The 27,994-nt window shown below is 45.6% G+C and overlaps 1 protein-coding gene across 1 annotated transcript; it reads right to left on the bottom strand.

Moving 5' to 3' along the window:
- Positions 1–38: 38 nt before the first annotated feature.
- LOC133340124 (zinc finger protein OZF-like) lies at positions 39–4,784 on the bottom strand. Its single transcript, XM_061548179.1, has 3 exons — positions 4,718–4,784; positions 4,364–4,427; positions 39–2,482 (listed from the first exon to the last, which is right to left on the bottom strand). The coding sequence occupies exon 3, from the start codon at positions 2,452–2,454 to the stop codon at positions 961–963; it is 1,494 nt and encodes a 497-aa protein (XP_061404163.1). The 5' UTR covers positions 2,455–2,482; positions 4,364–4,427; positions 4,718–4,784; the 3' UTR covers positions 39–960.
- Between the last annotated feature and the right edge of the window lie 23,210 nt (positions 4,785–27,994).

Below are 27,994 nucleotides of genomic sequence, written 5' to 3'. Positions count from 1 at the left end.
CGCCCCTCGGCAAGCCACGTTTGGCTCTACACGACCCACTTTCCACGCTCCACAGGCCCCGTGTCTCCACCAAGCCATTAACACAATAAGTAATATTGTAAAATACTTTTTTTAAAACACGTTTTAATGAAATGTACCGTACGACTAATGGCAGAACTCCGCGACTCCAGGAAGTGGTCCCTAAGCCATAACGTAAGGGACCGTGGTGATTTACAGCCAAAGTGAGTTGAGCGTGGACAAAAGCGTATAACTAGACCAAATCCGAAACATAACCTAGAAAAAAGATCGTTTAAAATATATATTTTTTATTTTAAATGATACATTATAGTATTGTCATCAGTATGACATTGGTATACCAAGTTTGCAGTCTATACGACATTGGGAAGTGGGTTAAAATTTAGTTACAAGATTTGAGGATACGACAGAGTGAGTTAAGTAAAAGCGTGTAAAAAAATTTACCACCATCTGCGTAAGTGTCCAACATACTATTGCGCCATTAAAAACGAGTAGGCCATTGCATGCTGGCGTCTGGGTCAAAATTTAGCAAATTCTAAACATTACCTACAAACTACACAACTGAGATGCCACATCAACCATCGCCCCCTACTGACAGGCTCTTGTCCACATGCAGGCCGGTGCAGGGCCACTACCTTGTGCCATACAGGGGCAGCTGCTACTTGGGGATGCTCTTCGATTGTTTGAAATGAGATACAATACAAAACTCCGAATTGCCAGAGGCGATTAAGAAAGCACCATATAAATGCAATTGATAACATCGTGAATGATTGGGAGCTTTTAGGCTCTCGCTCCTGGTTAGAGATCTACCCAACCCACAGGTCAACAAAGACTGACCGCTCATACAATGCAGGTTGAACCTAGGAATTGAGTGTTCAACATCACATTCTTGCCATTAAAGGCCTGTGATAAAGGTGCATCTATTGGAACGACATCGTCTCAAGATTACAGATCTACCAAGCCTCCATTTGACTTTGTATTGTCTCGGAAGTCCACCCACACCTCCACTTCCACAAACTGCTTGGAGTTGCCTCGCTCTGCCTCGCAGTCAGAATTCTCCTCCTGCTTCACGTTGCCTCCAACGATGTGCAGGTCCAATTTTGGAGTTGAATCTTCATCATCACATTTTACCTTCACTTCTTCGCTCTTCACCATCACTTCACATTTCACCTTCACCGCTTCATATTTCACCTTGATACTTTTAAAAGTGTCCAAGCTGGGATTTTCTTCCGGTTCTTGTTTCATGAGGGATGGGCTCATTGTGGCACTTTGACTTTCACAAGCCGATTTCATACTCCACTCCTTGTGGATCTTCTGATGCTTGTGTGTTCTCTGGTGTCTTTGAAGATTTGGTTTACGTGCAAACGCCTTCCCGCACAGAGTGCACCTGAAGAGTTTCTCTCCCGTGTGTGTTCTCTGGTGTTCTACAAGAGCAGATGACTGTGCAAACGCCTTCCCACACACACTGCGCTTGAAGGGTTTATCTCCCATGTGTGTTCTCTGGTGTGTTACAAGAGTATATGAAAGTGTAAACGCCTTCCTACACACACTGCACTTGAAGGGTTTCTCTCCCGTGTGTGTTCTCTGGTGTATTACAAGAGCAGATGAACGTGCAAACGCCTTCCCACACACACTGCACTTGAAGGGTTTATCTCCCGTGTGTGTTCTCTGATGTTCTACACGAGCAGATGAACGTGCAAACGCCTTCCCACACACACTGCACTTGAAGGGCTTCTCTCCCGTGTGTGTTCTCTGGTGTGCTACAAGAAGAGATGAATGTGCAAACGCCTTCCCACACACACTGCACTTGAAGGGTTTCTCTCCCGTGTGTGTTCTCTGGTGTGTTACAAGAGCAGATAACTGTGCAAACGCCTTCCCACACACACTGCACTTGAAGGGTTTCTCTCCCGTATGTGTTCTCTGGTGTGCTACAAGAGCAGATGACTGTGCAAACGCCTTCCCACACACACTGCACTTGAAGGGTTTCTCTCCCGTGTGTGTTCTCTGGTGTGTTACAAGAGTAGATGAAAGTGTAAACGCCTTCCCACACACACTGCACTTGAAGGGTTTCTCTCCCGTGTGTGTTCTCTGGTGTGTTACAAGAGTAGATGAAAGTGTAAACGCCTTCCCACACACACTGCACTTGAAGGGTTTCTCTCCCGTATGTGTTCTCTGGTGTTCTACAAGAGCAGATGAATGTGCAAACGCCTTCCCACACACACTGCACTTGAAGGGTTTCTCTCCCGTGTGTGTTATCTGGTGTTTTACAAGAGTAAATGAAAGTGCAAACGCCTTCCCACACACACTGCACTTGAAGGGTTTCTCTCCTGTGTGAGTTCTCTGGTGCCGTGTCAAATTTCCAGTACGATCCGTGCTATATGCACACTGGTCGCATTGTTGCCTTGTCGAACCGAGCGGCGCCGAGTGCCTTTGCTCCATCAGACCAATTCTGCAGAGGAAGCGACAGCTGCAGACAGAAAAAAAGTATATCCACAACATCTACACGTCAGTATCGATGCACAGAGGAATGCATATACACACAGTAACACGTGACTTACATGTCTATACTTATTCATATATTCGTGATATAGTGAAAAAGTGTCCCAAATTCATCACACGGGCTGTAATGGCACACAATGAGAGGGCAAATGGTCATAAACATGCCTATAAGCCCTCGTATCTTCAAAATGAATGTTAACCAAAAACTACAAGAACACAATTTCGGCTGTCTGGCTTCAAAATAAATATTTATGAAAGCTAAATCAGCTGACATAGCAAAGGGTATTGAAAATAGTGCTATTTGTGTTATGCAGAAATGCATAAATTAATGTCCAATCGCAACTTAGGTATGAAGCCAGGCACAGATGTTCTTGAATGCTGGGATGAACAGTTCCTACTTCAGCTGCATGTGTGCTGTGATAACTTCCTGACTCTATTCTTACAGAGTTCCAGAGGAAAACAAAAATAAACTACTGTTTTCATGTAATCTCCGTGCTCAATAGACTTTACTGCAAATACAAACTTGATACTGTCACACACTCAGAGGCGGAGCCAGGATTTTCAGGTAGGGGGAGGCAACCCCTCCAGCAATGAAAAATGATAGGAGTTGTTAGGTGGTCGGCATCGCGCTCGCTGAAGGTGTTTGCCTTCAGGGAAGTCGTGTACTGTATACGCAACTGCGCACAATTCTGTGAGTCGCTTGTAAATGCTTTTCCGTTACTTATTGCGAAATATGGATTCGAATTGTTGTCCTCTCATAGAGTCCCTGGCACGTAATAATATGCCACACGGTGGCAGTGGGGGTCGCAAAATGCTGATACGTGTGTCTGTTCGAAATGTTCAGCATACTTCCTAACATGCTACACACTTGAATTTTGACGTGGGTAGGTTCCATACTGTACACAATGTAAAACATATAAAAATTGACTTTGGTATTTTGGGGGGGGGGGGGGGGGGCGGAAATGACCATGAAGTGTGTGGCGTCAACCCGCATCACACCTGAGTTAAGCGCTCTGCAATGCTTACCCCCCTACCATATGGCTCTTTGCGCGCCATACTTCTAGAGCTGTTCACAGCGGGCCGGGAGATTTTAGGTGGCGCTTCGCTCCTGGCCGATGAAGCCATTGCCTTCTCGGAGTGCGAAGAACGGGTACAACTGCTATCTTAAATATGAAGCAGAAATTACATGTTTGTGTGAAGCAGCAAAAATTCTCCAACGCTGAGCTCTGGCGTCATGAAATTTGCACAGTTTATGCTGTCTGGCATTTGTAAGTGAACGCCACTATTTTCAGCTTGCCATGTCATTCCTTTCCGAGTGGCCAAAATCGACCTCACGTAGAAGTAGGTTAAGGTTGAATTGAGTGAAAACATCCGATTTAGGTAAATTGATTTGTTTCGGCTTTTTCTTTCATGCAGGCATACATTTTTATCAGGGTTTTTCAGTGAAATATAAGGGAATATGAAAGTAATCCAAGACAAGAATCCAAGTCCCGGGCGAAGCTGGGTAGTGAAGCTCGTTACTAATAAACACCCAATGATCCTATAAAAATTAAGGATTTCGATCGGACGTTGTGGGGGTACGTGCCACCCCACCCCCACTCGCTCCACCACTGTCACACACTGGCACGGTTCACAGGTGGTGGTGTGTCCAGACCCACGCCTGGCCACCTTCACCTGCTCAGTATTAATGCTTCCTCACTCCACCAAGTAATTCATTGAGGATCAACCAACACAGCCGAGGCTGCGTGTCTCTCTCTCTCTCCCCGTGGTCGCGTGGATTTCCTTCCCGATCCCCCGGTTTCCCCGCCACATGTAGAGTGAACACCGCCACGCTGTTGACAAGCCTCACCTTGTGTTGTGGGGCAGGTCGCTTCTGAAAACAAGAGCGGTATAGCAGCTCAAGCAGACTTGGCCTGGTAAAAAAAAAACTGTACGAATATTTAAAGTAAAACAAAGCAACAAAGTGGCGAGCCTTGTGAAGATAATTTCAACTTAAGCGAGAGAATTGAAGCAAACGCGACCAGGCGAGGGCAGGAGGCAAGGCCCCGCGTTGCAAAGTTCCACCTGGACATCGCTTCCATGCTCGCTGCTCCTCAATTGACACCCTTACGAGAGAGAGAGAGAGAGCGAGGCTTTGCCTTGGTCAACCACCACAACCACCACCACCACCACAACCACCACCACCGTGAATAGAATTTCTCACCTCGGATTTCACTGCACTGGCGGAGCGGCAACTTCCTGTTACCGCGTGACGTCACGCGGCAGCAGCAGGTGACATGACGTCACTTGCGGGGTACGATAACGCTCCCCTCCCACAATGAGCGGCTCTGTAACTTAACTAAATGATGTTAATGAGCTCGGCCCATACGTCGAGAGATGGGGCGTGGCCGCGCGGGTGCCGAACCCGTCGCAATGAACTCGCGACGGCTTTCACGAACACATTATGTTAATGAGGCGCCAGTCACCGAGCGTAGCTTCGCCCAAATAAGGATTGGCACTGCAACAGATATCGGCAGTGAGCCAGTCAGAGGTGACGTCACGCTCAGGACCGCGGTGGTCCGGAGTGGGTGACATGACGTCACTAGCGAAGCACACCGCCCCCTGGTGTTTGACGCCGATGAGGTCACGCTGAGCGATGACGTCAGAGAGCGGGGTCAGAGTTCAAGTTTGTTGACAGAAGGGGAGCGGCGGTGACGTGGTGAGCGCTGCGCTCCGCACCGACCAGCCGAGTTCCATTCCCGTGTGTGGCCAACGCCGCCGGTGACGACTTTCTACGTCGACTCAGCCTTAAACGAGTGTCCGGTGTGGTGTGTAAACAAGGCGGCCGGGAGTGGCGCTGGCCACCCACTCCCTCGTGTGCCGTGACGACCTCCATCTGTGCTGCTCGCTGCATACCGCACTTTGTACATGTTGTGGCTTGGCTCTCCAGCACACCGATGGCGACATTTCACAATCGCCATGTCAGTATGGGCCAAATTTTCATAGCTTTATTTTTTAACAAAAAGTGAATTCCTCCATTGTATTTAGTCTTAGTATGCTATGTATTAAGTTAAAAGTGGAAATTTTCACGTTGAAATGTTCACGTCCCAAACAGAAAATCGGCATAATAACCTTTGCCGTTTTTGGCCAAAATTGGCCAAACTTTCACAGCTTTACTTATAGACAAAATTTAATTCGATTGTATTTAGCCTTAGTATGCTATGTATTAGATTAAAAGCAGAAAATTTCACGATTAAGTGTTCACGTCGCAAACAGAAAATCGGCATTTTTGCCAAAAATTTTACACATTTTTACAGATGTATTTTTAAACAAAAAATGCGTTGTGTTTAGCCTGAAGAGCCTATATATTACATTAAAAGGGGGAAATTTCACCATGAAATTTTGAAGTAAAAAATAAGCAAAGCGGCATACTAACCCATGCCGTTTTTGGCCTACATTTTCAAAATTTTCATAGCTATATTTTCCAAGAAAAAGTGAATTCCTCCATTTTGTTAAGCATTAGTATGCTCTATATTAGGTAAAAATGGGAAATTTCACGATGAAATTTTGAGGTCCCAAAATTAACTCGGCACACTAACCTATGCCGTTTTTAGCCAAAATTTGTCAATTTCACAGCTTTATTTTTCAACAAAAGTTAATTCTTCCATTGTATTTAGCTATAGTATGCTATATATTAGATTAAAAGTGGGACATTTTACGATGCAATTTTCAAGTCACAAAAAGAAATAGATACTCACCTATGCCATTTTTGGCCAAAATTAACCAAATTTTCATAGCTAAGTTTTGTAAAAAAAAATGTGAATTCCTCCTTTTGATTAGCATTAGTATGCTGTAAATTACTATAAAGGTATATTTCATGCTGACATTTTCACGTCCCAAAAATAAAATTGGCATAACTTTTTTTGGATAAAAAAACAAATCGGCATACTAACCTATCCTGTTTTTGGACAAAATTGGGTTAGGGTTAAGTGTTGGTGTTCGGGGTAGGCTCAGGGTTTGGGTTAGGGGTTAGGGTCAGGAGTTAGGGTTAGGGGGTTAGGGTAAGGGGGTAAGGGGTAGGGGTTAGGGTTAAAGGTTAGGGTTGGCTTAGGGGTTAGGGTTTACGGTTAAGGGTTGGGGTAAGGATTAGGGTTGGGTTAGGGTAGGGTTAGCGGTTAGGGTAAAGGTTAGTTTGGGTTAGGAAGAGGGTTAAGGGTTCGAGTTAGTGGTTAGGGTTCAGAGTTATAGGGTTTGGGTTACAGGTTTAGGGTTAGTTAGAGTTAGATGGTTAGAGGGTTATGGTTAGGAGTTAGCGTTCGGGTTTAGGGGTTAGGGTTAGGGGATAGGGGTTAGGGGATAAGGGTTAGGATTAATGTTTAGGGTTCATGGTTATAGGGTTAGGGTTAGAGGGATAGATTGTTATGGTTAGGAGTTAGCGTTCGGGGTTAGGGGTTAATGTTAGGGGTTAGGGTTAGCTGTTAGGGTTCGGGGTTAGGATTAGGGGTTAGGCATTAGGGGTTAGGGTTATGGTAAGGGGTTAGGGTTAGGGGTTAGGGTTCAGGGATAGGATTAGGGCTCGATTTTTCCGACTCAGTACTCTTCGGCACACCTGGAAAAAACATTTTAGCTGCAGCGTTTACAAAATTATTTGGTAGGCGTCATGATGATTACGGCAAAATCCGACCATGTCTGTCCAGTGCTCACCGAACTGCATTGGCTTCCTGTTGCCGAACTCATACATTATAAAGTTGCACTCATTACATACAAAGCGCTTGCCACAAATGAACCACAATACCTTGCTGGTATCATCAAAGAGCATACACCATCACGTAAACTCTGGTCATCCTCGCAGCAGCTTTTGGCTAGTCATCGAATAAAAACGGTCGCTGCATTGCATGCTTTCAGATGCACTTCTGCAGCCGTCTGGAATGTTCTTCTGATATTAGGAAGTCACTGGAGCTAGGCATTTGTAAAATCTAGATTGAAAATTTATTTTCTTTGGAACTGCTTTTGTGCTTAGTTTGTTGTCCTTCCTCCGCACCTCCGATCAGCATGGTTGGCTATGTACGGTGTGAAAGAAGTTCAACATACCAACATGGACACTCGCTAAATAACCTAACCATCATGAACACTCGCTGAAACAACTTAACCAACATAGACACTCGCTAAATAACCTAACCAACATGGACACTCGCTAAATAACCTAACCATCATGGACACTCGCTATATAACCTAACCATCATGGACACTCGGTAAATAACTTAACCATCATGGACGTTCGCTAAATAACCTAACCATGGACACTCGGTATATAACTTAACCTCCGATCAGCATGGTTGGCTATGTACAGTGTGAAAGAAGTTCAACATACCAACATGGACACTCGCTATATAACCTAACCATCATGGACACTCGCTAAATAACCTAACCATCATGGACACTCGCTGAAACAACTTAACCAACATAGACACTCGCTAAATAACCTAACCAACGTGGACACTCACTAAATAACCGAACCAACATGGACACTCGCTAAATAACCTAACCAACATGGACACTCGCTAAATAGCGTATCCATCATGGACACGTGCTAAATAACCGGACAGCCAACCACGCTTCAGACACATGCCAGGACGCCACAGCACCAGCGACTCACAACTACGGGGAATGTGCAGGTGACGCCTGACAGCGGAAACTGCTGGTGTACTGTGTTGTCCTATACTGCACATGTCCAAGTAACAAACTACTTTATTGCCATCCCAAGCTGTCCCATATGTTTACACCGTTGAATATTTGGTGAACATCGGTGCTGAAATAGTGAAGCGCACTGCATTCTCAAACAGTGTGCTTCAAATCGGCAACAATCACACTAAACACGCACATGCACCCACGTAGGGTCTCGATAGGGGGGGGGGGTTGCCTGGCACCACGGGTTTTCATCCGAAAGGCCCCTAACGGGGATATCCCCCGGTTTCCCATTGCCAAGAGATTGGCCGACCCCCCCCCCCCCAGGCCGGATTAAATGGTGCCCCCCCTAAAATCAACTTAAAAAGTTGTAGGGGCGCATAGATCTTTACAGGCTGGCTGCGATGAAACATACGGGAGGTGGGGCCTCAATGGCAAACACTCTATGGGCAGTGTAAACAGTGGGTTGGGGGAAAAATCACTGGGCGCCCTAGGAGGAGCGATTTAAAAGTAAGACAGGAAATTAGCGGTGACTCAGAGACGAGGAACGCAGATACGGGTACGATGGAAAGGGGGGGAAGAGGGGGGGTGGATGACGTGATGCCCGCCCTCCGCCCCCCGTAACGGCTAGAGTGTTCAAAACTCGGCAGGTAAAGCGCTCGATTGGCCGCGCAGGATGACACCATGTCACCCAAGGATTAACAGGCTCTGAGATGATAAGTGGGGAGGGAGAGAGCGAATTTGAATCAGAGTTCTCCTGCGACCGTCGAGAATCCCAGCCGCCCCCTCATCGTCCGCGTGAAGCCTACCGGGTGTAACTGAACCGTCGGCCAGGCAGTCTTCGCTGTCCAGCGTCCTCCCCAACTCCCACTGTGTGACGCTGTGAGTGTGTCTGCGAGGTGAGTGATCGTTCATTTGGTCGATTCAGCCCAGTTCGCCCGTTAGACCTAGCATGAGATAGTCACACGTCGCGAAGGGTGGGAAATAAGAGGCGAGGTGCTACCCGTAGGGTGTTCGCTGGGGGCCATAAACTATTCGAGCCGGATATACAACCTTAGTACAGATTTAAGTTTGACACGTGCGTGTGTGTGTGAAGAGTGGTGGAACAACGATTGGTGCACTGCGGTGTGTGGGTGATATAAATCGGTGTGTGTATGACGTGCGCGAATATCTAACCTTTAAAAGTAATTTTTTGTCTGTCCGTCTGTCCGTCTGTCTGTCTGCGCACACACGCTTGTGAGGGATTTCGCTCTCGAACCGTGGGGTTTTTGTAGAATAAAGAATTTGCCAGGCAGCACGCCCTAAGCCCCGCGGTAGGCAAGCGCTATGCCGCTTTCCCATCCATAAAATTTTAAGTAGTTAAAATAGTGTTTTTGTGCGAATTCTCTTTATTTATTGTTCTCCCCCCCCCCCACTGCTCAAGCTGCACGGGGGTTGCCTCTGGCAACGCACGTGTGTCATCTGTGGAGGGTGGGGGGGATTTCTCATTCGCGTTCAAAATGGGGAAAAAAGATACTTCGCAACGCTGAGGTAAATTCATCAAAGTGTCATGTCCTCTTCTCTTCCCCCCCACCCCAATGTGTGCACTTACTACTATAGGCTCGGTAGATACTAATATTCTAGCGCTTAGACAGTAGTATTGTAGCTCGGGCAGGGGGATGGTGGTGGGGGGGGGTAGCGGCCCAGTCCCCAGCCTGGCAATGTGTCACCTGCTCCGGCTGGGCAATCTAGGCGAGCCCGCGGGCTCTGGACAGGACTAGGCCTCACCACAGCAATGTAAAGTACAATTTTATTGAATCTTTCGCTAAGAACTCACGTTCATTGTTGCAGTGATCCCTCGTTTATCGTGGTTAATAGGGACCAGAACCCCTCGCGATAGGTCAAAATCCGCGAAGTAGGATTGGCCCCCCTAGGAATTTCCGTATATGTGTGTGTGGGTACCAGAATGTTTAAAACATGTATATTTATACTTTATATATATTACTTAAATCTATTTAATTATAAAACCTTAATATTATACATTCACTCACATATATTTTACTTAAATCTATTTAATTATAAAACCTTAATATTATACATTCACTCTCTCTCTCTCATACGATACATATTATGGTGTTCTACACTCACCAGTTAATTTCGAACACAACACTAAGATACGCGAGACACAGTTGACAGCGTGAACGAGAGTGGCGAGATACAACACGGGAAGAAGCTGGGAGAGGATGCGATGATGCGCAGCCAATCAGCTCACGGGATACTGTACATCCACTCGTGCTCTCATTCGTCAATCTCGCGCCGGGAACCAATCACGTGCCTTGTCTGAGTGCCCGTGGGTATGTACAAAGCCTCTGAGAGAGTTTCTCTCTTTGTCTGACATCCTGGGAAACCGTTTCTCTCGCGCATAACGATTAAACAACGCTACTTTCCGCAATACGGCTGCCGATATGGCGGTATTTTTTAATTTTTATTTTTCGATGAATATTTTTGAAAATCCGCGATGCACTGAGGCCACGAAACTTGAACCGCGAAGCGGCGAGGGATTGCTGTACTATTATGAAACAAATAAGTTGCCAGATATTACAATAATAATGTTTGTTTTTTCGATTTAAAGCTTTCGTGACTGCAGGGATTCATCTTCTTGGTTCTTTCGGTAAAGTCACGTAGAAGGGAAGTAATAAAATAAAAATAAAACATATTTTATTATTTTATTACTTCCCTTCTACGTGACTTTACCGAAAGAATAAAACATATATTATTATTTTATTACTTCCCTTCTACGTGACTTTACCGAAAGAATCAAGAAGAATAATGTTTGTGTGCACAAAACTACTTTTTATTTATTAGGTTGCTAAATTATTCCTTTTTTAGTTGTGTTTTTATGACGCTGAGATGGTGTATTGCCAGTCTGTGCTGTTGCCTGCTGCCTGCTCATTAATTAACGTCAGTGCACTGGCACTCTATTATCGAATCTGCTCATTTAGCTTTTGGCCATTATGAGTGTGTAATGCGAACGTAAACGGGGTTTGCTGCTGGGCTCTGGCCCAATCACATGGCCCGGGGTATTGGGGAGCGGAGCCCAGTATGGGGGGCGTGTGGGAGGGGCCGCCGTTCACCTCGGGTCCAATTGGAAGCAAGGTGAATGGGGGTGGAGCCAGCAGGGCAGTATGGGAAGGCCGGATCTGACGTTCCGGAAGGCGAGGAGTCAGGGTCACGTGGTAAAGAGGATATAGGTGAGAGCCCGGAAGGGATCGGGGGAGTTGCGGGAGTAAAGAGGCTGAGCCACGTTGGGTGGCCGCAGGGGATCCGCGCCATCGGCCACGTGGCTGAAGGATCTTCGGCACGCCGTCGGCCAGCGGTGTGCGGAGTGGGGGAGCGGAGGAGCTGTTGGAGGAGCGCGCGTGGGTGCACGCGAGGAGACGCTGGTCCGCTGTCAGGACCAGCGGGGTGCGAGGAGGAAACTAAATAAAAGACCAACGGAGACCAGCAGTGCCTGACGAAGTCTTTTATTACAAGTGTATGCCAGTCTATAATCTGTTGCCTGTTTCTTTACCTCACTCAGTGTACTGCCACCCTTTCATGTCGACTGTATCCTGCTTTTTCAGCTGCTGACCGTATTGCCAGCTTTTTATGTCGACTGTAGCAATGCGTGTGTCATTGAGTAGGTGTACTGGCAGTCTATAATCTAGACTGTAGCCTGCTTCTCAACTTACATGTGCGTAATGCTGCTCTTTAATGTACACTTATTTAAGCTTATTTCTTCAATGCATTTCTATGATTTCGATTGCTCACATCATGCTATTTACTGATACGTAGTACTGCAATGCTGATTAATATGTTATACTGCTAAATACGTTGTACTTTCTTAGCTACAGCCCATTGCATTTCGTCTATAGTTTTGTTACATTCGTGGGAACATCACCCATTTATTTTTTTGCCAATCTGCACCTTTACTTTCCACCAATGCGGGGAGCATGCAGGGAAGTTCAATGCCCCAAGTATTGTTGACCTTGTACATCATTAGACCTCCTTTGCCAGTACCAAAATATAAGAGGTTTTTCCCTTTTTTCTGGCAATAAAACTGAAACCTTTTTTTACAAGGAATCATGTTTGCATTAGCCACAATACTTGTGGTCAAAATGCAAACAAAAAACACACTTTGATAATTTTTGCATTGCCCTTGAAAGTGTACGCCTTTTGGCGTCCTCTGGTCTCGCACCAATTGAGACGAGGCTCAAAAGAAAGCTGTCTCTGGTGTGGACCAATCAGTTTCAAGGATAATGCATATGTTGCGCCATAAGGTGCTGTTAGCAGCTGACCTGCCACCACATTCACGGGTCGACAGGGGGCAGCCGGGAGAGACAGAGTACAGAGTGAGGTGCGTAGGGGTCGACTAAAGGTTAAACCCCTGCCCCCCCCGTGACCAAAGGTTAACACCCCTGACCCCCCACCCGTCCCTAAGGCCCCTTAAGATAAGACCTTCCAGAAGGTTCTGGAGGGGGGGGGGGGTCAGGAGGGGAGGAGTGACCCCGACCTGGGGATAAAAGGCCAGCCCTCAAGACGGGCCAGGCAGTGTTCACCAACTCAAGCCTGAAGACATCCAAAGACCTGAAGACTGGACCAGCAACCGGGAACTCTCCACCGAGGCTCTTGTTAGAGCCGGGTTGTAGCGGACCCGAGGTAGCTCGGACACCCTGCGACCCTCCCCGAGCTCTACGCAGAGCCGAGTTGTAGCGGACCAGAGGTGGGCTTCCGTACCCTGGCAGGGACAGGTCGTCCATTCTTCCCTTAGCCACCAGGCTAGGGACCAGTGTAGCAGAGCCGGAGAGTGTAGGATACGCTAGAAGGGAGGCTGTCACTCCCGTAGGCTATCGGGTGGAAGCGGCCGTACCCCTTCGTGTTAGAGTAGTGTGTAGCAGACCCGGAGGGTGTAGGATATGCTAGAAGGCAGGCTGTCCCTCCCATAGGCTATCGGGTGGAAGGGGCCATATCCCTTCACGTACCATAGTGTGTAGAGCCGAGTTCGGCAGAGTTATAATAAACGCGTTGCCTCCACCCGACGTCTCCATGTGGTTAGTTAAGGACACAACATTTGGTGTCAGAAGTGGCTGAGTTAGTGACCCGAGTTAGTGTCCTAGCTAAACATGGAAATACGAAGCCTTACCAACACTTACTGTACCTGGAATGGTACTTTCTACAAACAAAAGGAAGGTACAATCTTAATTTGGAGCTTTCGTGACTGCAGGAATTATTCTTTGGTTCTTTAAGTAAAGTCACGTATAAAGATAAAATAATAAATTAAATAATAGCATACTACGACGTTTCGATTGCAACACAAGCAATCACCATCATCATCATGTATAAAAGAAATAGCAACAAAAATCTAACCAGAAAACTATGGACAGACATATAAGCAGACAGATATCCTACTCATTGACATGCTAATTTTTTCTCTGCCCCCTCCCTCTATCCGCCCCGGCCCCCTCTCTCTATTTAAGGCCTCGTCACAGAGACAATCTCGCTCTTTGTGCCGATGCGTGTTCTCTCTCTGTGTATCTTTGTGATGTCTGTCTGCTTATATGTCTGTCCATAGTTTTCTGGTTAGATTTTTGTTGCTATTTCTTTTATACCTGATGATGATTGCTTGTGTTGCAATCGAAACGTCGTAGTATGCTATTATTTAATTTATTATTTTATCTTTATACGTGACTTTACCGAAAGAACCAAAGAATAAAAGGAAGGTACCCCCATGGGTCCCCTCTTATCACCAGTGATAGCGAATGTTTTCATGGAGAAATTTGAAACAGATGCCATCCAGACATCCACCCTACATCCTTCCTTGTGGAAGAGATATGTAGATGACACTTTCGTCATTTGGCCACATGGCCTGCCAGCTTTAAACCAATTTCTCAACCACGTAAATTCCATACACCCGTCCATCAAATTCACCATGGAAGTGGAGAAGGACGGTAAGCTACCATTCCTGGTTGTTTTGTTTGAAAAGAGACCAAATGGCTCGTTGGGACACTCTCTACAGGAAAGCCACCCACACAGATTCCTATTTAAAACCTGATTTCCACCACCATCCGGCACAGAATAATTCCCTCATCAAAACACTACACCACAGGGCCCACTGCATTTCCGACCAACACCACCTAGCTGGTGAACTGGAACACGTACACCAAGCCCTCAAGATTGATGGGTACTCGGACCGCATTATTTGCAAAGCTGTTTCTCCAACCATGAAACAACCCCCTGAGAAGCTAATGAAAACCATCATGTTACCATAAATATCAGGTGTTACCAAAAAGATGTCCAAAATCTTAAACAAATACAAGATCCAGGTCCGATTCAATACAATACACAAAATCCGTGATCTAATCCCATCTGTGAAGGAATTCATTCCTGACATGCAATATACTCGAGTTTACAAACTGAGGTGTACCTGCGGTCGCAGTTACATTTGGAAAACGAAACGACATGTCTCGGACTGTGTCCGCGAACACAACCAATAACTCTGCCGTGGCTGACCATTGTTATAACGGTGTGGGCATGCATGATATTGTTTTTTCCGAGATAAAGGTACTCTGCAAACCTTCTGGCTACTATCAAAGGTTTCATACTCTTAGGTTTTTTTGGTAAAGTCACGTAGGTAAAAATAAATAATAAAACAATAGAAATAATAATAGAAATAAAATAATAAATCACGACGTTTCGGAGGCAACACAAGTCTCCGTCATCAGATGGGACCGTCACAGCTAAATTTACTGTATCAAGTGAGGAAAAATCCAACAGACAAGCCCTTAAATACAAGTTAAGGGGGGGGGGGGGGAGGGCGAGGAAGGGGCTAATCTAAATGTGGTTGCCGGGGAGTGGCGGGGAGTGGCGGGAGGGGGTGGCGGGGGGTGCCGGGGAGTGGCGGGGAGTGGCGGGGGGTGGCGGGGCTAAAAGGGAACCAATGAGCACATCGGCTCAGGGTTGTGGCCGGTGTTAGCTGATAGTAACCATACAAGTGTAACGGGGTGTGGCGAGCTGTTACGTTGGGGGTGTCTACATCAACGTCCGCAAACGGTCACCACCCTGTGGGGCTGTGTGGAGGCTGTGGCTGGGATCCCACACAGCCCTGCCCCTCGGGGGGGGGGGGGGTTGGGTATATAAGGCGGTGAGAGAGAGAGAGATCGAGGCAGTCGTCGGAGTCAGAAGACGATGAAGAGCCAGTGAAGATTGAAGACCGACTAGCCTAGCCCTGGGACTGCTCCCCTGTCTCGCAGTTCTTATAAGAGCCGAGCAGGGCAAGCCAGGGGCGAGCTCAGAGAGCGAGGTCTGGGTCCCTGTGAGGGCCAGACACGAGTGGCTGAGGGTCGGACCTGAGCCGAAGCTGGGCCAGGTCAGTTAGCCTCCTTTAGGATGGTCTGAGATAGAGGAGTGTAGTAGGAGCTAACGGGAACGTTAGCTGAGGAACACTTCCTCTAGTATAATCGGGTGAAGGGCCGTTACCCCTTCAAGTGTTAGGGTTCGCTACATGCTGTATCATAGCTCTTGTTAATAAATACGTATTGCCTCCATCGACGTCTCCTGCGCTACTTACGCTCACTACAAAAGTACTGGTAAATGCTGGGGATGTCAACACTTGGTAAAGTAGAATATTACCTGTCAAATAAGATGGTACAAATATGTGTAGTTAAATTTTTTTACATGGTTTTTTTACATGGTTAATAACATCTTATTCATATTCTTAGGTTTTTTCGGTAAAGTCACGTAGGTAAAACATTAAAATTAATAAAAGTAAAATAAAATAAAAATCACGACGTTTCGGAGGCAACACAAGCTTCCGTCTTCAGGTGGAACCGTCACAGCCACGACAGCTGTATCAAGTAAATGAGAGATTGCAAGAGCTACCACTCCGTATATATAATGGTTGGAGAGGGGGGAAGGGCCAAGTATGGCACACTTTTTTATTAATATGGTAAGGTGAGGCTTAAGAGGGTGAGCCTTTGTTATGGAGAGGTACGGTTTGTGACTAAGCCTGGCCTACATAACAATAGTGTGAAAAAAAAGAAACAACTAAACATGGTAAAACAAGCCTGGCTGTCTATCAATAACCTGTAATAGTTGTCTATCAAATAAGATGATCCAAATAAGTGTAGTTAAATCTTTTTTGCATGGTTAATCACATCTTTCCAATGATTACTCAGTTTGTAACCATCATCACGGTTGAAATTATGTCTGTGTTTGTATATTTGTATGGCTTCGTGTACAAACCTTTGATGGTAGCCAGGAGGTTTGCAGAGAACCTTGGTCTCGGAAAAGACAATTTCATGAGAGCCCACCGAGTTGTAGCAATGATCGGCAACGGCCGAAGAATCAGTTCTGCCGTGTTTCAGATCTGACTTGTGCTCGCGGACACGATCAGAAACATGACGTTTCGTTTCTCCAATGTAGCAATCACCACAACTGCAACTCAATTTGTCGACTCCAGGATACTGTAAGTCAGGAACGACATCCTTCACAGATGGAATCAGATCATGGATTTTATGCACTGTACTGAATCGGACTTGGATCTTATGTTTGTTTAGAATTTTGGAGATCTTTTTGGTCACGCCTGCTATGTATGGTAACATGATAGTTTTGGTCGGAGTTTCATGTGGCTGTTTCTGTGTGGTGGGAGAAACAGCTTGGTGGATGGTGCGGTCAGAGTATCCGTTCATCCTGAGGGCCCGATGCACATGTCTTAATTCACTGGCCAGGTGGTGTTGGTCAGAAATGCCATGGGCTCTGTGGTATAGCGTTTTGATGAGAGAATTCTTTTGAGATGGGTGGTGGTGGGAATCCGGTTTCAAGTAGGAATCTGTGTGGGTGGCTTTCTTGGAGACAGAATGTCCCAAGGATCCGTCAGGCCTCCTCTCAAACAGAATATCCAAGAATGGTAGTTTACCATCTTTCTCCACTTCCATGGTGAATCTGATGGATGGGTGTCTAGAATTGATGTGGTCCAAGAAGTGGTTCAATGCTGGGAGGCCATGTGGCCAGAAGGACGTAGGGTGGATGTCTGGATGGCGTCTGATTCAAATTTTTCCATGAACATGTTGGCTATAACTGGTGACAAGGGGGAACCCATAGGGGTGCCCTCATTCTGTTTGTAGAAGGTGCCATTCCAGGTAAAATAGGTGTTGGTGAGGCAATGCCTAACCAGCGCAGGTACATCAGAATTCCATCCATATTGGACTAAGTCCTCAATTATTGTTAGGGTGTCCGGTACTGGGACTTTGGTAAACAAAGATACTACATCAAAACTAACGAGGATGTCATCAGGAGATAGTACCATGTCCTTAACCATAGAGACTAATTGGGTTGAGTTGAGTACTGCCGAAGAGGTCTTGCCTGTGAAGGGAAGCAGAGTATCTGATAGAAAACGGGCTAGTTTGTACGTAGGAGAGTTTATCATCGACACGATGGGTCGTAGCAGGGTGCCTTCTTTATGGATCTTGGGAAGACCATATAGTCTGGGAGGTCTAGCCGCCGATGGTTTTAGAGAGGGACATTTGCTTGGTTCGATTGTTGTTGTATGAATTTTTATCCATGATGACCGTGACATTGCCCTTGTCTGCTGAGAGGATGACTATATCATCTCTGGGTTTCTTAAGAATAGTAGCTATTTCAGCTCTTGCTACATCCGCATGGATGTGTCCTATGCCTCTGAGGGCTACATCAATCTGAGAAATCATATCCTCTACTGGTATATATTTAGGAGTGACGGCGAAATTTTGTCCTTTGGCCAGTACCGTTTTTAGATTGTCAGAAATTGGGATGTTACTCTGATTAATCACGGTCTTGTTAACATCCAGCTTTGCGATGTGTGGCTCTGGTTTCTTCTTAGATAGGAGGTTGAATTTAGAAATCAGGTTAGCTTTGCATTTGGCTGACATTGAGTCAGCAGAAGCAGAAGTCATGTTATCAACGTGGTTCCAATCGGAAGGTGACATTTTTTGTGTTAACATTAAATGTGTTTGTAAGAGAGTCTTGTCTAAATTATCGAGTTCAGATCGGAGTAACCTTATTCTCTCCGAGATTAGTGATAGGCTAGCTTTAAATAAGATCTGTTTAGAGTTTGGTGATTATGATTACTCAGGTTTGTACACGAAGCCATCCAGATATACAAAACAGACATAACTTCAACCGTGATTATGGGTACAAACTGAGTAATCGTTGGAAAGATGTTATTAACCATGAAAAAAAAAGGTTTAAGTACCCATATTTGTACCATCTTATTTGACAGGTAATATTCTACTTTACCGAGTGTTGGCATCCCCAGCGTTTACCAGTACTTTTATGCTTACTATCAGTTAACACCGGCCACAACCCTGAGCCGATGTGCTCCTTTGTTCCCTTTTAGCCCCGCCATCCCCCGCCACTCCCCGCCACTTCCCGCCACTCCCCGGTAACCACATTCAGATTATCCCCTCCCCCCCACCCTTAACTTGTATTTAAGGGCTTGTCTCTTGGATTTTTCCTCACTTGATACAGTAAATTTAGCTGTGACGGTCCCACCTGATGACGGAGACTTGTGTTGCCTCCGAAACGTCGTGATTTATGATTTTATTTCTATTATTATTTTTATTGTTTTATTATTTATTTTTACCTACGTGACTTTACCAAAAAAAACCTAAGAGTATGAATCCTTGCAGTCACGAAAGCTTCAAATCTAGTATCAAAGGTTTATCTTCTTGGTTCTTTCGGTAAAGTCACGTAGAAGGGAAGTAATAAAATAATAAAAATAAAACATAATAAAATAATTCTCACGAAGTTTCGGCCACAACGCAAGCAGCAGGTGAAAACCAGGTCTGTCGAGGCGACAGCGTCTGAATGAAACAGCACACGTGCTTGGAGCATATATATAAGCTGGGTTGGAAGGGGGGGAAAGGGCGCCTTGACTACTTATGCCCGTGCACGGGCATAAATAGTACTAATCACATACCTGCATTTCCCATATCCCCTCCCTTTGATGCTGCTAATCCTGCATAATGCACGGGCATAAGTGGTACTAATCACATACCTGCATTTCCCATAAATATGCTAAATTCCTCTTGATATGCAAATTATTTTGTCAAGGCGCCCTTTCCCCCCTTCCAACCCAGCTTATATATATGCTCCAAGCACGTGTGCTGTTTCATTCAGACGCTGTCGCCTCGACAGACCTGGTTTTCACCTGAGGACGGCTGCTTGCGTTGTGGCCGAAACGTCGTGAGAATTATTTTATTATATTTTATTTTTATTATTTTAACAGGACCCTGCGGGGTGGGCTGGTAGGAACGAATAACCAAAGAATATAAACATAATGTATTATTACACTTGTTTAGCCAGGAAAGCCCCACTGAGTCAAAAGGTTTTTGTAGGGTCCTGCCAAGTGTTTGCAGTAGGGGGCGATGTTGCTACACCTAATCGGACGATACGAAGGGAGAGATTGGAGCCTAGTTCTAGGCTTTAGGCCTAGCTGTATGCTTTAGGGCGCTGTGAGTTAATTTTAATTGAAATGTTTTAATTATTTATGTAAAAGCTTTAAATTTAAATGTTTCTATTTAAAAACATGAGGGAATGTAACATTGTTAAATATTAACTCCCTTTCACACACGCGGGGGTACGATACGAAGGGAGAGTTTCAGGCCTAGTTCTAGGCTTTAGGCCTAGCTGTAGGCTTTAGGCCGCCGTGAGTTAATTTTTAATTGAAATGTTTAAATTATTAATGTAAAAGCTTTAAATTTAAATGTTTCTATTTAAAAACATGAGGGAATGTAACGTTGTTAAACATTAACTCCCTTTCACACACACGGGGGTACGATACGAAGGGAGAGTTTCAGGCCTAGTTCTAGGCTTTAGGCCTAGCTGTAGGCTTTAGGGCGCTGTGAGTTTTTTATTTAATTTCAAAGTTTTAATTAAAAGCTATCTCAGGGAATTATAAGGGAATGTTACACTTGTTTAGCCAGGAAAGGGTCATTGAGTCTAAAGGTTTTTGTAGGGTCATGCCAAGTGTTTGCAGTAGGGGGCGATGTTGCTACACGGACGAACGGACGGACGGACGAAATAATCTATTGGTGGCTGGTCCACTTCGTTCCTACCAGTATTACTTCCCTTCTACGTGACTTTACCGAAAGAACCAAGAAGATGAATCCCTCAATCACCGTTTTTGGGTTTAGATCGCGTTATTTATAAATGTGTCGTAACCCTCCACCACCCGACACGGCCAATTAGTAAAAAAGTGTCACGTTGACAAAAGACAAATAGTTCACTGCTTTAGCCCACCGGTGTGTTGAAGCGTGAAACCACAACATTTACAATTTGAGTACGACGTTTCGCTGGCGAATTGCCCGATGATGCTGGATGCAATTACCAGCGAATTCCCTGATGATGCTGGATGCAATTACCAGCGATACGTCGTACTCAAATTGTAAATGTTGTGGTTTCACGCTTCAACACACCGGTGGGCTAAAGCAGTGAACTATTTGTCTTTTGTCAACGTGACACTTTTTTACTGATTGGCCGTGTCGGGTGGTGGAGGGTTACGACACATTCATAAATAACGCGATCTAAACCCAAAAACGGTGATTATGAATAATATTGGTTGCGAAAGCCTACGTATTAAGATGAATCCCTGCAGTCACGAAAGCTTTAAATCGATATCAAAGGTTTGTTCATGAAGCCATCCAGATATATAAACAGACATAACTTCAACCGAGAAGATGGATACAAATTGAGCAATCATTGGAAGGATGTTATTAACCAGGTAAAACCGTAGCTGCTTTATGGTTGTGTCTATCATATCTGCCGGGTACTAGTCTATTTTTCAGAGTTCATTTCCCCCTGCATCTCCAGCTTTCTCGGCCTCCCACTTCCAGCCCCGCCCACTTCCCCCCCTCCCCAGCCTCACGTGGCCCTCTCCGAAGCGCTCACGCAGCGCTCCCCTCCTTCGACCCCCCCCCCTTTCTCTCTCTCCCCTTGCCCCTCCCCCCTTCTTACCTAGAAACCTCTTGCCACGGCAGCTCTCTCCCACTTCAGCAAAAAAAAACAATTCTTGCTGTGGTTTTCACATCTGATGACGATTGCTTGTGTTGCAATCAAAACGCCGTGATTTGTTTAATTTTCATGTATTTCTAACTACGTGACTTTACCGAAAGAACCAAAGAGTATTGAGACCCCAGTTTAAACAATGATGGCTGAAACTCAGATCTAAACCCACGCTCTCTGCCACACTCAAGTTTCATTTATTAGGTATAGCCCTGTGAGCCATTCGGTTCTTGAATCGGGTGCAACCGCAACAAACAAAAACACAAAAACATGAACAAGATAACATCTTAAAGTGACTATGTGCAAACAGAAAATCCAAGAAAAGACAGCAAAATATTGCAGAAAAAGCACCGTACACCAACACTGTGCAAAAATCCCAGTGGGATGCAAGTCAAACAAACAATAACCACAAGACAACTTAGATTAAGGCCATCGGTTTAACTCTGTACTACAACAAACAAACATGGCCAAACCGAAAAACTTTTCAAAAATCACAAAAATAAAGCCATAAAAGCAATGAAACAGTGATCATATGAACTGTGACCGAATTTTCACAATAAACGACGTAAACAACATGTACTACCAAACTCTGCAGCCATAGCTGGCTGCATGAGTCACTCCACAACAGCAGGAGCATCAGTGTCAACATTTTTCAATGCACCTTTAAGATCAGCACTACCAATCCATGACTATTAAAAGTAACTGACGAGGGAGCCTGTTGTATCCTAACCCTTCTTCCATAATTGAGATTAATAATATTTGATGATTTTTATATATTATCTTTTTACTTGTTTTTTTAATGATTGAAACACACCAAGCGCAGCAAACTGCAAAACACCAGGTGTTGTTAAGTAATGAACTGGAGGAGGGCTAGGATGGCAGAATTTGCAACCTTGCTTCAAGGAAAGATAAGGCCTGATGAACGGGCACATGTCACCCGTGCAGGCGGCAGAGACAGTGGGAGTGTCAGCCAGACATAGTTAAGGCAAAAAGCCCAACCATCCTGCATGGTTTTAAAGTAACGTCAAAATTCGAAATTCAACAACAGAGTAGGCTAAATTATCGATCCTCGCGCTCGCTCAAATTGGAGACCAGGCTGCGAGCTACATAAATGAACCATTGCCCATTTGCTAATCCAATACTGAATGTTAATATTACTGAAGTCAAAACGAATTCTATGACCTCAGCACATGGGCAAATAATAGGGCAGTGTCGACTCAAAGGCAATGAAAGAAAACAGAGGCGCCTTTGTCTAAATCACAACCACAGAAAGCCAGGAATCATCACTGATTGTGTGTTCAGGGATTCCGAGCTAGTTAGAACACGTGCACAGGGGGGGGAGCTGATGTAAACAACCCTGCGCGTCTGAATGTGAGGGGGCCTTGGACCTGGAATCAAGAATAACACTCCCAGAGCAGAAGGTTGGACAGGGGGAGAGCTGATTTAAAAGAGTGTTGTATATCTCTCAAGGCGGGCAAGACCCAGCTGAGTAACAAGGCTGCGGGGGTCACCAGAAGTTCGCATTCGCCTAGTTAAGACAAAAAGCTCAATTATTCTGTATTGCTATTAAAGTAACGTTAAAGTCGGAATTTAACAACAGGGTAGGCTAAAGTTATTGATATTCACACCCACTCCAATTAAACCAGGCCACAAGTTACGCCTACTGAACCATCACCATTATTAAGTCAATATGAAATGTTATTTCCATACTTTAATACTTTCTATACAACTCGACCCGAAGCATATGACAATCAGAACCTTCCTAAGTCAAAATTGAATCGCACCCAGACAGGAGCGAATAGTCAATATAAGGTTGAAGAGGGAAGGAAATCAAGAGCACGGCGAACTGCAAACGTAAGCAAAAAGCCGGGAACAACACCAGCCCAGCAACAGCGAGTGGGGCTTCGACAGGCCATAAAGTAGAATAATAACTCCCGGGGTCAGGGGACACAAGAAGAAGCAGGCAGACAAAAACCAGAACTGACTCCAAGGTTCAACCGCCCTCACCTACTCAGGAGTGACGGAAATTAATGAGGCCTTGAATTAACGGCAGCTGGACGGCAACAACAACGGCGAGCAGAGATAGGGTGGGGCAAAGACTGCGGGCTATGAAATGCAACTTCGTGTCAGTAAAGCTCTGACAAACAAGTTAAGTTAAAGACATCACAATACATAATATCGCACATAACATCAATGTTAACGCTATTCACCGTAAACTATATTCCGCTTATATAACCATGCAGGCACCAAGGAATACGAATTCCTAGGATCAAGAAACTTAACCTAAGATATCGGAAATAAATTAATAGTAATAAGTATATGCATGAAAAGACAAAAGTAAAACTTATGGAAAAGCCAGGATAACGGGATGAATCACCACCAGGTCGAATATAAATACATAATAAAAAAACGATGTTAAACCCAGGGTCGGAGAGAAAGGGAGATCCCGGCCGTCTTTGTATCCCCGCAGCGCGGGATAGGAGTGTGTATACGCTCGGGGAAACACCTCCACTGGAGTCAAGCACCACGATGGGAAACGACAGACCTTAGGTTACATACAGAATCATAACTGTGAAATAGTAAGGGACAAATGTTAACTTAAAACTTTTTAACCATTTCTTTGTGCGCCGGGTCGGAGAGAGTGTTGCCCCTCCCTCCAGGTTGTGCAACACGAACAAAGACGCCTATGAGACGATTTGTAACGTCTGTGTTTTGGGTTCATGAAGAAGGCCAGACAAGAGATAATATTGCACCCAGACAGAGAGACGACTTCGAGGCAATTTGTAACATCTGATTGTTTGCTCGTGGGTTTTATGGAGGGAGTGTGACAACGGAATATACCGTCAGTGATGCACACAAGGACACACGGACGTACGGACACACACATGGACACACCTGCCTACGGACAGATCCTGACACAGCAAAAATCGGAAGAAGCCCCGCCTTGTGGGCGGGATCCAGGGGGATTTTTCGGCATAAAGTAAAGGATCCTGAGCATTGGAAACCAGTGCGACGGGAGGGTCCACTCAGAAGCTCGACCGGGAGGGTCGACTCAGGAGTGCGACCAGCGGGTCCACTCAGGAGTGCGACCAGAGGGTCGACTCAGGAGCGAGGGCGACCAGCGGGTCGACCCAGGAGCGAGCTCGACCGGGAGGGTCGACTCAGGAGCGAGCTGCGACCAGCGGGTTGGCTCGACTCATCTTCAGCTCGTCAACCTCTGCCGAGCCGGAGGTCTCTGCTGCCGCCGGAGTGGTGAGCATCGCAGTTTGGCGACGACCCAGAGCTGCGAGCTGCGAGCGGGTTGTGGGCGCCACCTACCGACCGGGTTCCGAACTGCGACAGCGTATCAACAGCCATCCGAACTCACCACGGTGACAGGGGATCGACTGATACGTATGACGCGCACCGCCCCCTCACCACACGACCACCAGGCGTCTGTTTGACCTAAAGAATCGACTCCGAACACTGACTATTCAAGACAACTCTTACCACTCAAAAACACTCGAACCCATAAGCCATCCGTGGCTGGAAAGCATCACAACGAGACCGAGTGATGGCCCTCCGTCTCTTATAGGATTATTCTTGATTTTATCTTTAATATTTAGTGGGCTGTACTCTTAATCGCATAAATTCCCAACAGATCCATCAATACGAACTGATTCTTGGCACCTCCTTCCGCCGAGCCACGCTCACGTGGGGAGTGGTGGCCCACCGGATCCTTATCAGGTGATCTGGTCCCCAATTAGTAAACTTGGTATAAGATAACGAGCTTCGGAAAAGGAGCACCGTCGCAGGCCCTTACTCCGAGCCGTTCTGTTGTCAGATAACCTGCCGATGTATCTGTTGAGATTGGTGCCTTTAAGAATAATAACTGTTTTTGATTGTGTTTTTTTTTTATCGCCGTATAATCTTTCAAGTATCTTTCAGTCATAATCGCCGCACGTACTCGCATCCTCTACAGAATATTCAACTGTTCCGTGACCCAAGGTGTTAACAACGTGATAAGGGTTGCGTATGATCAATAAGGAGTGCGGTACTGCGTGAACAATATTGAGTATAATCATTCATTAACGTTAAGGTTTTCTTAGCATAGTATTTGCATGTTTTAACGACTCTCTCTCTCACTAACAACCATCGCGTTATGCGGGATCCATGTGCCGTTGTCAAAGTGAAATCAGACAATCGTTGATGATACTGTATTGATGCCGTATTGACGTTCCGGGATTGAGAGTTCGCATACTATATCATAGTTAAGGTTGAATTAGTAATAAATTGATCAATACAGAAGTGGTTGTGTGATTCTTTCCTGAAATCTATGCATAAGATCTGCTTCTGCGTTGAGATTTGAACTTGGTGACCTTAATAAACACACTAATACATACTCAGTAAATGTTAAAGCGATAACGGGGTGAACCGGGGACCTAAATATAACCACGAATACCCACTCTGGGAATGTTAAAGCGAGAATGAGACGAACCTAGACAACGATGCCGAGTTAATCTAAGTTAATCTTGCATACTTACACCACACCTGCATAACCGCATACGATTAATTGCCTTATTCCGATCGATAACCCACCCTCGTCACCGAGGCGGGGTCTGGTTATCATAACGACTTGCATTATCATAATTACACCCACTCGCATAATTAATACGATTACCTCTCGAATTGGCATAATTAAAATGTGCGTAATTACATAAATTAACATATTTCCGGATAATTACACATTTGGCCAAATTTCATTTAATTATTATTATTTTCACTGAATATTCATAACCCACATATACAACATAATAATTTCACCCACGCACGCATACAACATAACAAATTTTCACAACCCAACATATACAACAAGCCTCCTCATCTGCATATAAGCCACGTGATGCAGGTATCTGGGACTTACCCTCATACTCCTCCAAGATCTCAGCCCACTTGAATTGTCTGTCCATCTTGTTGGAAAGGAGAAGTTTCTGTTTGATGTCGGAGGGCCTGGAGAGGTTGGAACAATGCTCAGATTTGTCAACCTTTTTAATCACTCATCCTCTCAATTATTACATATTTGACCACTCACTGTACCATCTACTCACTTTCGTGCCTGTTGCTTTACAGGCCCACTCACTCACTTGTTTACCCACTCACACGTATGCATCTGATCACTCTTTCATCCACCCACGCGAACATATATATTCCAACTGCCTATTGCATTAAACATAATCGCCAGACTTAACCATGATATTTGACCACTAATCCAGACATGCATGTTCATGTACAGCCCATTTTTATGCATCGACTGCTTCAACAGCCCCCCTATGCCTTGTAGGTCCTTAGGGTCATATGACCAAACGTTAATTATTTGTTATAACCAGAGCATGACGTATGTCACTTGATGTCAGAGATACCACCCATGTGGCTGTGACATGACAGATTGGAGACAACTATGGCAGCAGCTCGGGCCTGAACTGAAAGGCAGACTCCTCCCCAATGTTAAATAACATTCAATTAATATAATCTAGAGCACAATTGTGCCAGCAATCAGAACACAATGATTGTAGACATGTTATTCATATGCTATGACATTTAAACAGGCTTGTTATTAACTTTTAAATGCTGACTCGATTAGAGTCTAAACAATGACAGAAAAGGGGATATATCAAGGAATGCCAATTAATCTATTTAATAGTCCTAATTTGGTTGAAAAAATCCGATTACCATCTAATCAAAAGAATAGAGCTTTTGTTTGTGGTGAAAATGTATAAATGTATTCTTCAGACGACATATTAATTTAAAGTAACTACTTCCTGTGTAGTAAGTATATGGGAGGCTTGACGACAGGATCGGAGGCACACTTGTTTATTACAACAACACAGTAATTACAGGTCACTTGGCTACAGGGATTCACGACAGCTAAGCCCTCTAGCCTATACCAATTCCTCCACTACGGGGCTAGGGGAGGCTATCTGTCCCAGCCTGGTTAAGCTGGGATCCCGGCACCCTGAGTCACCAGACCAGCTTAGTCTGGGCTCTCGGGGCCACGCCACCGGCTTGCCCTGGTCGGCCCTTATAAGGACAGCGAGCCAGGGGAGCTCTGGGGCCTATTCTAGCAGGTCTTCCGTCTTCTCTGGTTAAAGCTGAGTCCCGACCTCGAGCCCTCGAGCTCATCACCTTTTATAGGACTCCCCCCGAGGGGGGGCCCGTGGGGATGCACATTCGGACGTCGGTGCGAGCGCCACCCTTGTGTACGGCCGTAACCCCGCCCCTTGTGTTTGTTGGCCATCCGTGGCCATGCATAATCACACCTCAACATTCGTAGCCATGCGCAATTACACCTCTACATCACCCCCCCTTGTACAGCTCGCAGCCGGCCCTGGCTGCAAAAAAAACGTGAATAAAGGTGCATCCCTCACGAAAACCCCGTGTGTGTGCCTCGCGTAATTTTTAACAAGAACAAGAGAATCTTAACAAGAACAACAACAGGAAGAGAGAGAGAGAGAGAGAGAAAAAAATAACCCGACGCGCTCCCCCCCGAATAAACACCCCAAAACCAACATATATACACACTCCGGACGCCACCCCTCCCATTGTCCGCAAGGCCCCCCAACGGCCGACCTCACAAAAGTCTGCGCGTTTTGGCGCGCGTTCTCGCGGCGGGCCCGTCACAAGGGCCCGTCCCGGCACGCTCAGTGACGGTTGTTGACGGTCCGGGTGCAAGAGAGTCAGGCGTCGCTGCCGAGTGACCCCCGACCCCTCCGGGAGGGGTTGG

Source organism: Lethenteron reissneri, unplaced genomic scaffold (genome assembly GCF_015708825.2).
Source record: "Lethenteron reissneri isolate LAM-NWPU_2019-01 unplaced genomic scaffold, ASM1570882v1 scaffold_78, whole genome shotgun sequence".
Taxonomy (NCBI): Eukaryota; Metazoa; Chordata; class Hyperoartia; order Petromyzontiformes; family Petromyzontidae; genus Lethenteron; species Lethenteron reissneri.
The sequence above is the reverse complement of the archived record's forward strand: the minus strand, read 5'-3'. Positions and strand labels throughout refer to the sequence as shown.